This window comes from Filicampus tigris, chromosome 13, assembly GCF_054856515.1.
Source record: "Filicampus tigris isolate MCC_2025a chromosome 13, RoL_Ftig_1.0, whole genome shotgun sequence".
Taxonomy (NCBI): Eukaryota; Metazoa; Chordata; class Actinopteri; order Syngnathiformes; family Syngnathidae; genus Filicampus; species Filicampus tigris.
Genome location: NC_141229.1, coordinates 9,121,463 through 9,135,994, shown reverse-complemented (window position 1 = coordinate 9,135,994; position 14,532 = coordinate 9,121,463). Strand labels below are relative to the sequence as shown.

Below are 14,532 nucleotides of genomic sequence, written 5' to 3'. Positions count from 1 at the left end.
CTCATCTGCTTTCTTTCTGCAGGAGGCCGTTCACTTCCCTGACGACTACAATAGATATGAGCAAGGAACGCAGGTGACGAATGTTTTGACACATCATTAGAATTGAATATGTTCCCTCCCTGTTAACGCTCTGCATCTGTCATGTCAGAGGAAGGTGATAGAGTGGCTTCTGAAGCATGATCCTGCCCTGCGGCCCACTGCCCAGGAGCTGCTCAAGAGTGAACTGCTGCCTCCGCCCCAGATGGAGGAGTCAGAGCTGCATGAAGTGTTACAGCACACTATGGCCAATATCAATTGCAAAGCTTACCGCAGCATGGTGGCCCAGTTGTTTGCTCAGATTAATTCACCAGTCATGGATTTCACCTACGACATAGACCTTCACAAGGTACGACCTTGACTTTGGCTGAGACATTTTTGAAGGGGCTTTAATTGGCAATTCTGTACAAGCATCTACGGTATAAAAATAAGTTATACCGATTGGCGTCATAGTTGGTTTGATCACATATTTCACCATTCCCCTTCTCTGCCTTTAGATGTCACTGTGGCCTAGTGATACATAACAGCAAACCCACTCATCATGTGGCCTGACAAGGCATGTTCATGCTTGTTCCATGCCTTCTGATCCTTAACAGAGGCTGTTTGTTTTGTCCCCCTCCAGGGCAGCTTCAACTTCAGCAGCGCCAAATTGCAGCAGTATGTGTATGAGACAATCACCAGGATTTTCAAGAAGCACAGTGAGTGTGGAAGGCTTGCTCCCAGCATTTGTGCATGTGGGAAGCTGACATCTGCTCCACCGAATCTTGCATGAACAATAAATGCACTGTTTTGAAGAGCAAGAGTCGACTCAGGTGCCTGTGTTGTACTACATTTGTGCAAACGACTGATTACCTCCAGCTGTACTTATTCATTTATGCTCATCTCCTCACATGCATCACTTCTTTCAAGGTGAAGGTCATGTTATGTTATGCATATGCGTGCAGCCCTGTGTGATGTTTGTCATCAGGTGCAGTACGCCTGCAGACACCGCTGCTGCTTCCCAGACACAGGAAGCTCTGTGAAGGCAGCGAGCCGGCCTGCTTCATGGATCACAGTGGTATGCTGGTGACGCTGCCCTACAACCTTCGTGTGAGTATATTACACTTTGCACACATGGTGCCAGATGTGCATATCCACACTAGAAAGGGAACTCTGTTTATTTCGATCTTTTTCCATCATGCTGACTTACATAATCAATGAGAAACTACCCGTAGGAAACCCTGTGGAATAATGGTTGATTGATTGCTGCAAAATCTGCACCAACATTTTCCCTCGTACTTATGCTTTCAACCACTCACTTGTCTTTTTATTCTAGATGGCGTTTGCGAGATATGTCGCCCGAAACAACATAACCCATCTAAAGAGGTAACAATTTAACCACGATTGGGCTAAATGTGTTAAAATGTCATGAAAGGTTTTGTCAATTAGTTTGTTTTACCTTACATTTGTTTCAACCACGGGCCTTTTGAAGCTAAGAATGATGCATATTGAACTAGTTTGCACAGAGGTGTAAGAATACATTGTCATGCGTCACTGAAAGTTACGCTCAGGTACCGCAATACTATTTTTCGGTTGATTTATTGCGTGGAAGTGTTGGCTAAATCCTAGTCCAAAGCGGCGACAACACACAAACATCCAATGTTTACTATGTCGAGGTCCCTGTTGATATTTACATAAGAAAACTGCTACTCATCGACTCCATCCTCAGGACTTGAAACACCGTGATTGAAGCAGTGAAGGTGCTGATTGAGCACGAGATTCAGCCTGGACGCATAATCTTCCTCAGCCACTTCGCCGCACCTCATGCAGCCAAATCTATATTCCAGTGGCCTCATTTATCAAAGAGCGCATAGAGCACATTCTAAATTTGTTAGTACAACTGAAATTTAGTATGTGCGTAAGTATAAAAAAACAGAACAAAAATCACATTCATCAAACTTGCCGACACCTGTTGTACGCACACCAGTAAGTCATGAGTTGATGAATCTCTAAACTGACAGGCTTGAGCAGTTATGCGCACGTTTAGCCTCATTTGTATTGAGCTATGCTCCCAAGTGACCATATATAGTACCAGCAACTCTTCAAGAACTCCAAAAGATAACAGCAGACGGATAATATATAATTGTTCATTAATTTGGTTTGATTTACAATTTTAGAACATTTTTTAATTGCGTTGAGTTAAACTAGCTTGTGTTACTGTGTTCCTCTTTTTCCAAGGTACAGCATCGATCGCGTGTTTCGGCCCAGGAAGCTGGATCGCGCTCACCCCAGGGAGCTTCTCGAGTGTGCCTTTGACATCATCACACCCGTCACCAACAGCCTGCTCCCAGATGCCGAGACCATTTACACCATCTCTGAAATAGTCCAGGAGTTCCCTGCACTTCAGGTTGCTCCCCTTATACGATATTTGAAATAACTCAAATGTCAGCGTGCGCTGCGCTGCCCTGCCTTGCTTCACTTCTAGACAGTACATTTTGTTGACTGGTTCAATGTGTCCTTGTCCTTTCCAACGGATGCCGTCATCTCAACCTGCGTTGTTTGTTTTCTTTCTCCCTTAAACGTCCCACTCGCATGCCTAACATACCAAGCTGTTGAGGAAGTCTGACAGATTTACACCATGTTTATTATATACACCCTAAATCAGTTTGGCACAGCTTACTCCACTTCCTCCCCTCCCTCCCTGCAAAATCCATTTCCTGTCCACACTTCCCAGTGCTGCCAGTTCTGACCAGCATGTCTCTTGAACTCAATCAACCCAGATTCAGCCCCTGCAGGGGTTCTCCAAGTCACCCAACACAGTGTGAAAGCTTTTGAATAATAGATGAGTTGGAATATCATGAAAGAGAGCAAGAATGGGCAGGGTTGTCATAATTCTATGTTGGTGTTTGTGCATTTAGCTGCGGTTTATATATAAGATAACATTGACTCTGTAAATACATTTATTTCCCATGTCACTATCATAAAGCTTGTTTCTCTGTTTTATATATTTCCATTCTATATACAGGATCTGGTTTTATATTTTGCGGCCATGCCCTGGCTCCTAATTGTGTTCTCTTAAAGCTATGGTTACCAAACCTTTGTTTGCAACTGCGCCACCCCCATTTTTTGTCTTTATACAATTTTTGAGCAGACAATCATTCCATCTCCTGTTGTTAAATAGACAGTAGAGCTTTGTCTCTGCTAATGAGAAATAACTTAGCTGTCGATGGTGTTGCATTGTCTTTGTTGTTTCCAGGAGCGGAATTACAACATTTACCTGAACCATACTAGTTTATTGAAGGCCATCCTGCTTCACAGCGGAATCCCTGAGGACAAACTGAACCAGGCCTCCAACATCCTATGTGATGCTATGGTCAGTAACTGTCTCGCATGTATCACAGATGTTGTCCACATGGTGTGTTTGTAGCAGGTTGTACGCTTGTGTTTGTTGAACCTAGTGTCCTCTTCTGGATTTTCCCTAGAGTGAAAAGCTGACCAAACGTGAGGTAGAGGCAAAGTTCTGCAACTTTTCACTGTCGACAAACAGTGTGAGTGTCCACCAGGTGTTTCAATTGGATTAATCCCACAGTAGCATTTTTCTTCCTCGTAACTGCTCTCCTCCTCCTCGCTTGTGTACAGTTGCAAGTGTTGTACAAGTTCATAGAACAGAAGGGGACTCTTAAAGAAGTGGCACCATTACTGACTTCACTCACCAAGCAAAAGACGGCCGTCATGCAACTGGCCAAGCAGGGCCTCAAGGACCTAGAGGAGGTTACGGTGCTACTTCAAAGACTTGGAGTGAAATTGCCAGTAAGAATGTCTCTTGTAAATGGATCAACTATGCACAGTGGGTATAAAAAGTGAACACACCCCGGTTCCGATGCCAGATTTTTGTGATACAAAAAAGACAACAAAATTAATAACTACCGAATTTTTTGCCACCGTTAATGTGATCTCTAACCTATGCCAGTCAATTGAATTAAAAAAAAAAAAAATCGTTTTGACGGGAAATAAAAAAGTGAAAAAAATGTGGTTGCACAAGTATGCACCCCTTCTAATAGCTGGGATGCGGCTGTTCAGAATTAACCAATCACATTCTAACTCATTAAAAGGGAGTCAGGACACAACTGCCACCATTTAAAGTGCCACCAAATAAAGTTCAGCTGTTGTAAAACATTTTTCCTGACATTTATATTGTGTTCTAGCAGACGCCTGAATATTTTGTGTGGGCATTAATTCAGTAGAATTTCAAATGTGTATGAAATACCGGTATACACTATATACATAATTCCGTCCATCTTAACTAAGGCCCTAGTTCCAGCTGAAGAAAAACAGTCACAAATCTTGATGCTGCCATCACTCTGTGTTCTTTTGGTGATCATCCGCAGTGTTTGTGCTAAGCGTATCTTTCGGACACTGTCGCAACTCCAGTTATAAGAGGATGTGCCCATCATGCAGCCACATTATTTCAGCTGTTAATGTTTACGTCCCCTCTCCACATAATGTCTATTTTTTCAGTTGTACACATGTTAGGTGACATTTATAATGGAAAATGTTTTGAAAGGATTTATCTTTATATCACAAAAATCTGACATTTGAACAGGGTTCTGTAGACTATTTATACCCACTTTATCTCCCAGACCCCATTTAAGGTAGATTTGATCTCCCTACAGGTGGTTGTCAATTTAGGTTTAGTGTACAAGGTGCAGCACCACTCTGGAATCATCTTCCAGTTTGTGGCCTTCATCAGGAAGCGCAATCGAATTGTACCAGATGTACTGGCTGCTGGAGGACGCTACGACCACCTGGTAGTGTAGAATCATGCACAATCCACATTTCCACTTTAGATGAATCATCTAGCTTGGGCAAATTGCTTAAATCATAAGGTCATTCATGGATAGTTATAACTAGAAATACACCAAGTACTGCACTGCCAGTTTAAACATTTCAACTTAAATAATAAAGGATTCCTATATGAACATTTATGACCTTTCTTTGATTAGTGATGCGGGGTGTCTTAACAAAGATTGCCGTTTCTTATTGCTAGATCCTGGAATTTCGTGGGCCTGCCACCACAGTGCCGGTGCCCTCTGCAGTAGGTGCCAGCGTGGCGTTGGACAAAGTGTGTGCCGTGGTGGCCACCATGGAGGAGCCTGTGAGACACACACTAACATCTGACATCTAACTATAATAAAGGAGTGGCAGACAGGGATTCATATTTAATGCCTCCTTATTACAACATTTGGCCGACACGCACAGAAGCAAGTTAATAACTAGAATCACTGGGATTCTATTATTAGTTAACTAATAATATATGTTAGGTTTAGATTCTGATTAAAGAAAAATCTCAGAATGAATAGAAGAGGAAATGATACTTTACATTCTGGATCAATTCATTGGTTGTTTTGTAATATTAACACCTCTGAAGATAATCCATATATAATACAGATCATAACGTGCAATATAGTAGTATAATGCAGTGCCGTGCAACCTGTTATGAAAATATCGCCACTGCTTTTTATTTATAAACATTTTTGTTGTGGAACTTGGCTTGAGTGCGACTTATTTCAAAAGTCCTTGTGATTCCAATCTGACAAGTGTCATTGGAACTCAAAGCAGAGGTGCTGAAAATCTGCCATCCATTTCAGTGCGTTACTTGTGTGTGTTTGCTATCTTCACTGACATAAATAGGCCTCAATGTTGTTGTTTTTTTTTCAACACTGTGCTCTTTGTTCTTTTTCTCAGCCGTCATTAAGTTCTTGCGATGTCCTTGTGGTCCCTGTGGGACATTCCTCCATGTTCAGAGCCATCAGTGTTGTCCAGAAGCTATGGAGCAACGGTGTCACTGCAGACATTGCCTATGATGTCTCACAGGTTCGTGTCAATCTAATGGTTGGTAACCTTTACTCTTAATTGGGACTGTTTTTGTAAATGAAGGGCATATAGACATTACAGTAAACACAATGTCTTTCATTCCGGGGACATTTGTGCTGTCATCATCAATTTTGGCTATTCGTGTGCTGGGCCGCTCCCAATCCCCTGCGAATAGCGGGGGACGGTTGACTGTACAGTAAATAAACAAGTTGTTTAAATACAGTACATTGGAGAGATTGGTCTATCATCCGATCAGATCGGTGATCGCTTTTTGTTTTTTTTTAATTCGCTGATTGATGATCGGCTCCAAAATTGTGGTTGTGTAAATACTAGTAATTCTACTAGTCAAAGTATATTTCTGATTTTAACACATAGTGCTTGTTCTTGCAAATGTCTAATCAGTAAATTGTGTTGCAGCCTGTCAATGCATTTAGGCATGTCCACAGACATGTAACTTAAGAGGCTGTGATAAGAGTTGGACTGAAGCCAACATTTTAGTTAAGCTTTAAAGTCAGGCCCTTAGCGTGGTCATTTTAAACTTAATGATAAGGTCTCGGTGCTATTTGGAAGGAATTCTGCCCCTTTTTCTTGCTGATAAGAATGAGCAGTAACAATGCCATACAATCTTGGGCATTAATGGAGCCTTATCAGCCTCTCACAGACAACGGTATCAGCAAATGTAAACTGTATGTCGTATGAGCCCACGAGCACTCATAAAAATTCTTAATGACCCAATATGAGGTTTACAGAATCCAAAGACACAACAGCCAAAATGATAAAGACATTGTCAAATTAACACCTCTGGCCACTCCCTCATCATATAGCTTCTCTATTGGCACCCATTAGAGATTGTTTTAAGTTTTCCCTAAATGGCAATGGATTGAAATGTTTTACAAAATTGTGCAAGTCAGTAAGACATAACTACATATGTTTGTACTGTGTATTGATATTAATGCAATAAATGTGCATAACACGTTTTTAAAACCTAGCTATAGAATTACCAGTATTAAATATATCTCTGTTAAAGGAAGCAAGGTTTCTCCCTTTTTTCTCCTTCCAGAATACTGCAATGCGCAGTGCACTGAAACACTGCACTACGCTGCAGCACTGTAAATATGAGTTCAAGCGCTCAGAGGAATTTTAGTTTGCTTATTTGAAAAGAAAATCTATGTGAATGAATTCATTTGTAAATCCTTCAAAATAAATATTTTATAGGGCAGTATCAAAAATGGTAAACGTTGAAGATGATGAGCAGTGCTTTGCATTTGAGTGGCTCGCAAACTTTACTTGGACGACACAATAGTGTTGTAGTAATGTGATATTTGTCTCTGTTATAGAGGAAACATGCTGTGATTGGAAAAAAAACAACCAGAGTCCTGATGCCTCTTCCACTTTCTTCTAATATATTTGAGAAGTCCAAGCACTCGACATAGATGTAAACTCTGACATAGCAAAGTGCCCGCACGGTTTTTTTCTTCTTCATTTTTTATTGTAATGTTCCGCTTCTGACCGTGTTTACTTTTCTGCTCCTTTGTACTGACATTGGACGCAAGCGGCCACCCTCTCTGCCTCAAAGCTCCCAGAAGCAAATTAGGAAGAGTTGGTTTTCCTGCTGGAAACAAGCAGCCCTCTCTAATTTTCGATGGTGTTTGTGTGGTTTTAGCTGATTACGTGTGCGGCCCAGCACCCAAATAAGTGGTGAGACTTTGAGAACAGCTTATTCCGATTAGGCTTTTGTTAGCCCCCGTCACATGCCAAAGTCTTGGAACGACGCTTAAAGCACACTCCCAGTTTTCCTAAGCCAAATAAGGCTTTGATAGAGCAGAGGAGAGAGCATTTTCACGTTATCTGTAACCTTTGGTTCACATCGGGGGATGTTTTCGGTATGAGAAGTACAGGTTTAAAGAACAGTGGTTCACTTTTTACACACAGTTGAAGACTGCGAGGTTTGTTTTTAACTAACAGATGAACAACGCGACGAGTATTGGTTTAAGGCATGATTGTAACACACAGAGATGAAGCATTATTTGTAATAAGTGATTTCCATGCTTGTCTCATTCCAAGGCAAACTAAAATCGAAAAATTGTTGTGTGTGATTTAGTCTCAGGAGACATTGATGGACCACTGCCGGGTGGCTGGCATCACATGCATGGCCATGGTATCTGACAAAGAGGGCAACTACGTGAAGGTAACACTCCAACCAAGATTCTAATTATACATCATTTGCATAAAAGTATTAAAACATCGGCGGCACGGTGGTCGACTGGTTAGCACGTCCGCCTCACAGTTCGGAGGTCGTGGGTTTAATCCCGGCTCCGGCCTCCCTGTGTGGAGTTTGCATGTTCTCCCCGTGCCTGCGTGGGTTTTCTCCAGGTACTCCGGTTTCCTCCCACATTCCAAAAACATGCATGGTAGGTTGATTGGACTCTCTGAATTGCCCTAGGTGTGATTGTGAGTGCGGATGTTTGTTTGTCTCTGTGTGCCCTGCGATAGGCTGGCAACCAATTCAGGGTGTCCCCCGCCTACTGCCCAAAGACAGCTGGGATAGGCTCCAGCACGCCCCGCGACCCTTGTGAGGACAAGCGGTATCGATAATGGATGGATATTAAAACATCTGCCAGTTACACTTGCAGATAGAAAATAAGAAGTTGATTTTTGGCTCAACAGCTTTCACATTCCACCTCTTTACAATTTCTGCAAGATTTTAGAGTTTGTCTGTGGGATTTTTTTTTTTTGTATATGCACCTAGAAAATGTATTTTCTAGAATAGCGAAAGATGATTTGATGGCATTTGCTTTGTGCACTGGAGCAAATCCATAGTCCTTCCCCACAGTTGCCACAACAGCTAAAGCATAGAATTGTCCAAAATGATCAAAGAATTAAAATCCAAGGCCGCCTGAGTGGTTCTACTCAACCACTGGTCGAGTAATTACAAATAAGTGTGTTTCCAGACTTGTGTCCTTAAAGCATCTGTTCTTTAGTTTGTCAACACTTGCCTTTCATTCCACAACTCTCAGGTCAAATCCTTTGAGAAGGACAGACAGTCCGAGAAAAGGGTTCCTGAGTTGGAAGTGGTGGAGCACATTATTCAAAAATTTCGGACCAAATTCCTAGAGGAAAGATACATCAGGTAAAGCGATTCTCTTCTGGCTTTAAAGTGGTGCGTTCATTTCTGGGAAGCTCAATAACAAGTTGTTCCTTGTGCTCCTGCAGGGAAATATCTGAAAGCCTGGGCCAGAACCCTAAAGGTTCCCAGCTCAACACCACTGGTACACGCCCACACAAACACACACACAAACCCCTCCACGCCCACCCCCACTGTTTACACTCGACGCTTATGTGAAGAGTTAGCCGCATGTTGCACTCAACATGTTTCACAGTTGTACCTTTGTTTTCCCCGCAGTTACTTTCATGTTTCCAAAGTAAAAGTTTCACGTTATAAAACGGGGATTAACCTGTCAGCCTGAGTGATGAAAGATTAGTCTTTTGAAAGATTAGGCAAAAGTGTTGCATTACTCACTCATATATGGACAGCCAACAACCTGTTGTAGTGATACTGTATATTGTTCACACAAGTGTGTTTTTTTTTTTTTTACTGCTTTTGTGTTCTATAGCTCTTTTCTAACCCTCTTTTTTTTTTTTTTGCCCGCAGGATCTTCTGAGCAGCATGGGAGCAGCTGCAGCATGAACATGAATGTGAATGTCATCAGTTTGGAGAAAGTGTCTGCCAGTGCAAGACGCCGCTTTGAGACTCAGGTAACTGAGACGATGCATCCAGTGCCACGTTCGCATGGAGCAGTTCGGAGCGTTAATATTTTTAGCTTGCTGGACTTTTCATTGCAGGCTGTGTTGATGAGCATGTATGCCACACAATTGATCATAAATTAAATCTTGTTTGTCTTTAGACAGTTAATTATGCTACGGCGTTCTCACACTTTATCTCGATTCATCTTTCGTGCCTCTGCTATACCGCGATGATCAGTTTCAGTTTTTGCAGTTTGGCATTCACGTCGTTTCAGATGCAAACCTTTCCTCCATTATTTGCTGAAAAACATTTGCTTATTTTGTGATAGGTGTAATGCAATAAAAGTCATTTGATGCAATATTGTTGTTATTGTTCAATTTAATTCATAGATTTTTTTTTTCATCTGCGTTTGTTGGATCAGTTCATTGATTAATCAATTATCGTGCCTGTCAATGTGTGATTACCCACAATGCATCCTTGTAGCAGATTCAAACAAAGCTCTTCATGAGGGACAGCCGAGTGGTCTGTTCATAAGTAAACCGCAAGGGAAAAAAAAACATTTATTCACATGTTGTATGTTTATGTTTATGCTGTTTCATTTTGAGCATGGAAAGAATTCTTTTCTTCCACCCTTCTCCTTTTCATTATTTCTGACTTTGTTTATCTTGCTCTCCCTCTCTCAGATCCATACCAGATTACAAACTCTTGCAAACAGTTTGCAAAACAAGAGCAATGACATTGAGGTTCTGGCAGTAAGTCATTTTGTTTGTTTACCCCGACGTCCACTTCCCCTTCTAGTGCTGTCCCTTTTTATCTTTCCAATTCAAGTGTGACATCTCTGTGCGATGAAAAGGGTTTCAGTGGCCAAAGTACGAAATATCAGGATGAGGCGACCTTTCCGAGTTGTTTAACCTCATGCCAAGCTCCCCAGTTGCGGCAAAGATTGCTCTAAATCCAAATATGTCGCTGTACAATACAAGGAACACATTCTTCAGTATACTACTAGCATTTTGAGGGTTTTTTTTTTTTTTTTTGAGGTTGCTTCCTAGATTTATTGCCAAGATATTCACACCATAAATCATCTTATTTACCTTGTCACTGCATGGTCCAAAAAAATGTTTGTCGTTCCTGCGAGACTCTGGATTGTATCAAGCTCTCATTCGTAAATATGACTTATTGAAACATCCCACGCCTAATCACCTTCATTCCACTAAACGGTTGCACAGGCCTCCAAGTCTTTGTTGTTGCATGTCAGCAGCCTGTTTGTATATCAGTCCGACTGGAACACAGCAGCACTCATTTTCCAATGATAGGCCCAGGAGGCAATTAGCCCCTTCCTGGGAAAGGGACACGGGCTGTTTTTCAAGCCAGGGGAAAGTGGAATTTTGAGAAATCGCGCTCTGAAAGAATTACGCAACTTGAGTGAGATTGCGCAGAAGGCATTATTCTTAGCTAAATCGTCAGTGCATTATTTTGAAACACAATGGCTTCTCAGTATACTATTTAAGATTGTTTTTCCTTCCTGCAGGTGGACCTTCAGAAGGAAACACTGATCAACTTCCTGTCTCTGGAGGTTGGTTCCCTTCTGACTTTGTCAAACACATTTCAATAAAAAGGCTACATCCTGGTGATGGGAGGAATGCACCGGGTTGGGGCTGCCTGGAAAGTGCGCATTACAGTATAGCTAAAGAACCCAGACAGGAAGAGGGGATCCTGTCTCCTTCCTTCAGCATGGTCTCTGTTCAAAGAGGCAGTGCGAGGGAACACCCCTAACTTTTTCCACCAGCAGGGAGACCTGCTACAGTCGTTTATACCTGCACCCCTTTAATAAAACTGCCATACAGTAAGGCATGTGCTGTTAATATTCACATTCCAAACCCCTGACCAAAAGCCTCCTTGGAATAACTTCTATTTCGCAAGAATTGAGGGTTGGAAAGACTTTTAATTACTGTAAATTGTAACCAGAAACAAGAAGAAAACGGTGGAGGGGAGTGCTGTCGTAGAAGCGGCACCTCATAAATTAGCGGGCCACTTGTATGCAACAAGCTCCACATAGCAAATGGTACATAACATAAGCATGGGAAGGGCATGTTTATTTCTTTGAGCCTGCAATAGGATGCCGTCATCTTTTTAATCGCGAAGTTTGTCAACAAGCAAGAAGAAGCTTCCACGTAAACGGCCTCCAGTTAATGATTGTACATCATGCTGCACACATTTGCCCGTCCCAAATTGCACCGTCTCTCTTCCGCAGTTTGAGAACGAAGAGCAGTACAACAGCAGCGTGAAGACTCTGTTGTCACGTCTCCCCAAGCAGCGCTACCTGAAGTCCATCTGCGATGAGATCCACACTTTTAAAATGACCAAGAGGTACCGTTCAGAGGGTGCGGGGGGAGCAGCAGCGCAGTTAAGGGTGTAGAATAGTTTGATTTGCCAAGCTGTGGTACCATTCATTAAACAAAATTAGTCTTATTCAGTAAAGGCCAAATTTTGAGTGAAAATGAAAGCAACACTCAATCGGACATCCCTGTCATAACGTATATACATACACTTAGCCAGAGTTTCTTTTCTACTCTACAGCAGTTTTGACAGCTTAATAGATATTATTTGTTTGACATTATTTTTAATCGTGCAACCTGGAATGTGCAAATCTGGAATATAAATGGCAGGCTAAAATAACTCATGCAAGTTTAACAGCATCACTGGTGAGTGAGATTTAAATGGGGTAGAAAGACTCAAATCTGATATTGGCAATTTTTTTTTAGGGATCTCAGGAATTGTCCTTGACAATTGTCTAACTCAGGTGTGGGCAATTAATTTGGCAAAGGGGCCACATGAGAAACTGGAACGCTTGCCGAGGGCCAATCCAACATGCTAACCTCATCTTCGTCTATATTATTTTTAATGTATTTACAAAAAGCTTGTCTTCTTCCAAAAAATTGCTGCGTGTAGATATGGCATATGTTGTTATAATTGGGAAAGACACATTTTAAACTAAAGTTTATACGGTCATTAAAATTTTATCTTGACACTTGACACTAATTTTGTGCACCACCCACCAACTCATTTTAGCTGTTCCTCGTCAGGATACCCGAATATATATATATATATATATCTATGCGGAACGTATAATATTAGTGACTGTGATGTATTATGATAAGTGATGACTTATATTACAGCCCATATATGTACATTATGAAACTGTAGATGTTGCATATAGTGTTATTAGGGCAAATACTCTTAGCCCGCTTTCCTCCACTGTGCAGGGAATAAGAATGTTGCTAACATTAGGACCATTGTTGTCATTTTCGCTAGTCTCTTTTTTTTGGACAATTGCTAGAGGGGTCGGAAACGTTGCTGGATATAGTTACTAAAGCGTCATTAAGTTGTCAACACTGCGGACAGCAAATCGTAGCTGTAGCTTGAGACCTTGTGCTAGCGTCCACACACATGCAGAAAATAAAAGTGCAACTTTCAAAATTAAAGCAGCGCATATTTTACATTTTGCTTGCCGGATGTAGACAGCACATTTAACTATGTATTCCCTTTTTTTTTCAATTAGATAACATTCAATTTTGTCTCCCATTTAGAAAAAAAAATATATATATAAAGGTAACTGCCACCATTGACTTTTGACCCAGCTTTGTTTATCATATGTGTAACCTCTTCGCAGCCCAGTGGCTTGACACCAAAACAGGGTCGTAGTGAGGTTGTCTATGCTGTGCATTCCTGTTTAATATTCTCAAACTCTCCAGAAATGTTAAATCTTCCGCGTTTGAGCCTCTAGTGTTGTGACACCCGGGAATGCCCTTAAGAGATCAGCCCCATGCGGGATTGTAGGGGATTTTCTCTTTCATGACTGTGATGGTAGCAAAAAAGAGAAGAAAAAAAAATCTCAGCCTTGCAAGAACAGTTGGTTTTAATTTTCTGTATGTGTGTTTGATTTACTATTTAGTGAGTGTAAACTGATAAGAGCCTCAAAGAAGTGATTTTTTTGGGGGGGGGGCTAAATACATGTGTTGTTTTTGTTGAAAGTGAGGCCTAAATAAGCAAGGCCTAGTGAACAGGTTAAAGGAGTCACCTGGCAGCAGCGGGTCATAAAGTAGACATGTCCTGGGGGCTCAGCTTCCATGAGTAACTTGAAAAAAGCATTTGTGTGCCAGGGCACCTTCTCCTAACATGACTTTACAAATTCTTATAAGTGATTGAAGCTCATGAAGTGGACTTCTTTGGGCTGTTCCATGTCAGGTGTCTCCTGCTTTGTCTGACGTGTGTCGTCTTGCTCCAGGGTGGCTGTGGTGGTCTTGTACAGCTTGAAGGATGACTATTACAAGACCCTCATGTGAAAACCATTTTGTTCCCTGACCTGGGCCACTTCCTACTGCCGGCTTGGGAAATATTCACCTTTGGACTTGAATGTGTGCTTGGACGCCAACAGGCTCTTGCCCCCAAAGACACACTACGCTACGTTCAACATACCTCAGCTTCGTTGATGAAACTGTATTACCCCGGTACGAGAAGGTTTGTAGACTTAAACTTTGCCTTAATGCTTTCGTAGGCTTTTTATTTGTACTCTGAAAACTGTATTTTCTTGTAATAAAGAGCGGGACTGAAAGTAGGAATAAATCCTTTCCTCACATGCTGCGGTCTTGTGTGTTCTTACCATTTTCACTCTGGTGTAAAAGTCACTTGTGTGATGTTATTCCATCACAACGTATTTCATCTGGGATGTGGGAAAGTGAGAAAAGTGTTTGCTTTATTGATCCTTCCAGAAAAGATTCCTCACCTTGAAGTTTATGAGCAAGCTTTGACGGACAAGCCTGCACAACTTGTGCGCTTTCCTGGCTTTTGGTATTGGTTTTGCACTCCCATCTGGAGTAATCTTGAAGAAACAGACTGTT

The 14,532-nt window shown here is 41.6% G+C and overlaps 1 protein-coding gene across 2 annotated transcripts in view; it reads left to right on the top strand.

The window, feature by feature from the left end:
• Positions 1 to 14,270, top strand: part of eif2ak4 (eukaryotic translation initiation factor 2 alpha kinase 4) — a 28,040-nt gene extending 13,770 nt beyond the window's left edge. For both annotated transcript variants that reach the window (XM_086049142.1, XM_086049143.1), the window contains exons 21-40: positions 23 to 73; positions 149 to 385; positions 659 to 734; positions 1,004 to 1,125; positions 1,352 to 1,401; positions 2,254 to 2,422; positions 3,272 to 3,388; positions 3,498 to 3,563; positions 3,655 to 3,825; positions 4,689 to 4,823; positions 5,063 to 5,170; positions 5,761 to 5,889; positions 7,991 to 8,077; positions 8,907 to 9,019; positions 9,103 to 9,158; positions 9,542 to 9,645; positions 10,318 to 10,386; positions 11,163 to 11,207; positions 11,886 to 12,001; positions 13,920 to 14,270. In XM_086049142.1, coding sequence (XP_085905268.1) covers positions 23 to 73; positions 149 to 385; positions 659 to 734; positions 1,004 to 1,125; positions 1,352 to 1,401; positions 2,254 to 2,422; positions 3,272 to 3,388; positions 3,498 to 3,563; positions 3,655 to 3,825; positions 4,689 to 4,823; positions 5,063 to 5,170; positions 5,761 to 5,889; positions 7,991 to 8,077; positions 8,907 to 9,019; positions 9,103 to 9,158; positions 9,542 to 9,645; positions 10,318 to 10,386; positions 11,163 to 11,207; positions 11,886 to 12,001; positions 13,920 to 13,977 — 2,079 coding nt within the window. In that variant the 3' untranslated portion in view covers positions 13,978 to 14,270. The remainder of the gene's footprint in view (positions 1 to 22; positions 74 to 148; positions 386 to 658; positions 735 to 1,003; positions 1,126 to 1,351; positions 1,402 to 2,253; positions 2,423 to 3,271; positions 3,389 to 3,497; positions 3,564 to 3,654; positions 3,826 to 4,688; positions 4,824 to 5,062; positions 5,171 to 5,760; positions 5,890 to 7,990; positions 8,078 to 8,906; positions 9,020 to 9,102; positions 9,159 to 9,541; positions 9,646 to 10,317; positions 10,387 to 11,162; positions 11,208 to 11,885; positions 12,002 to 13,919) is intronic.
• The last annotated feature ends 262 nt before the right edge of the window (positions 14,271 to 14,532 follow it).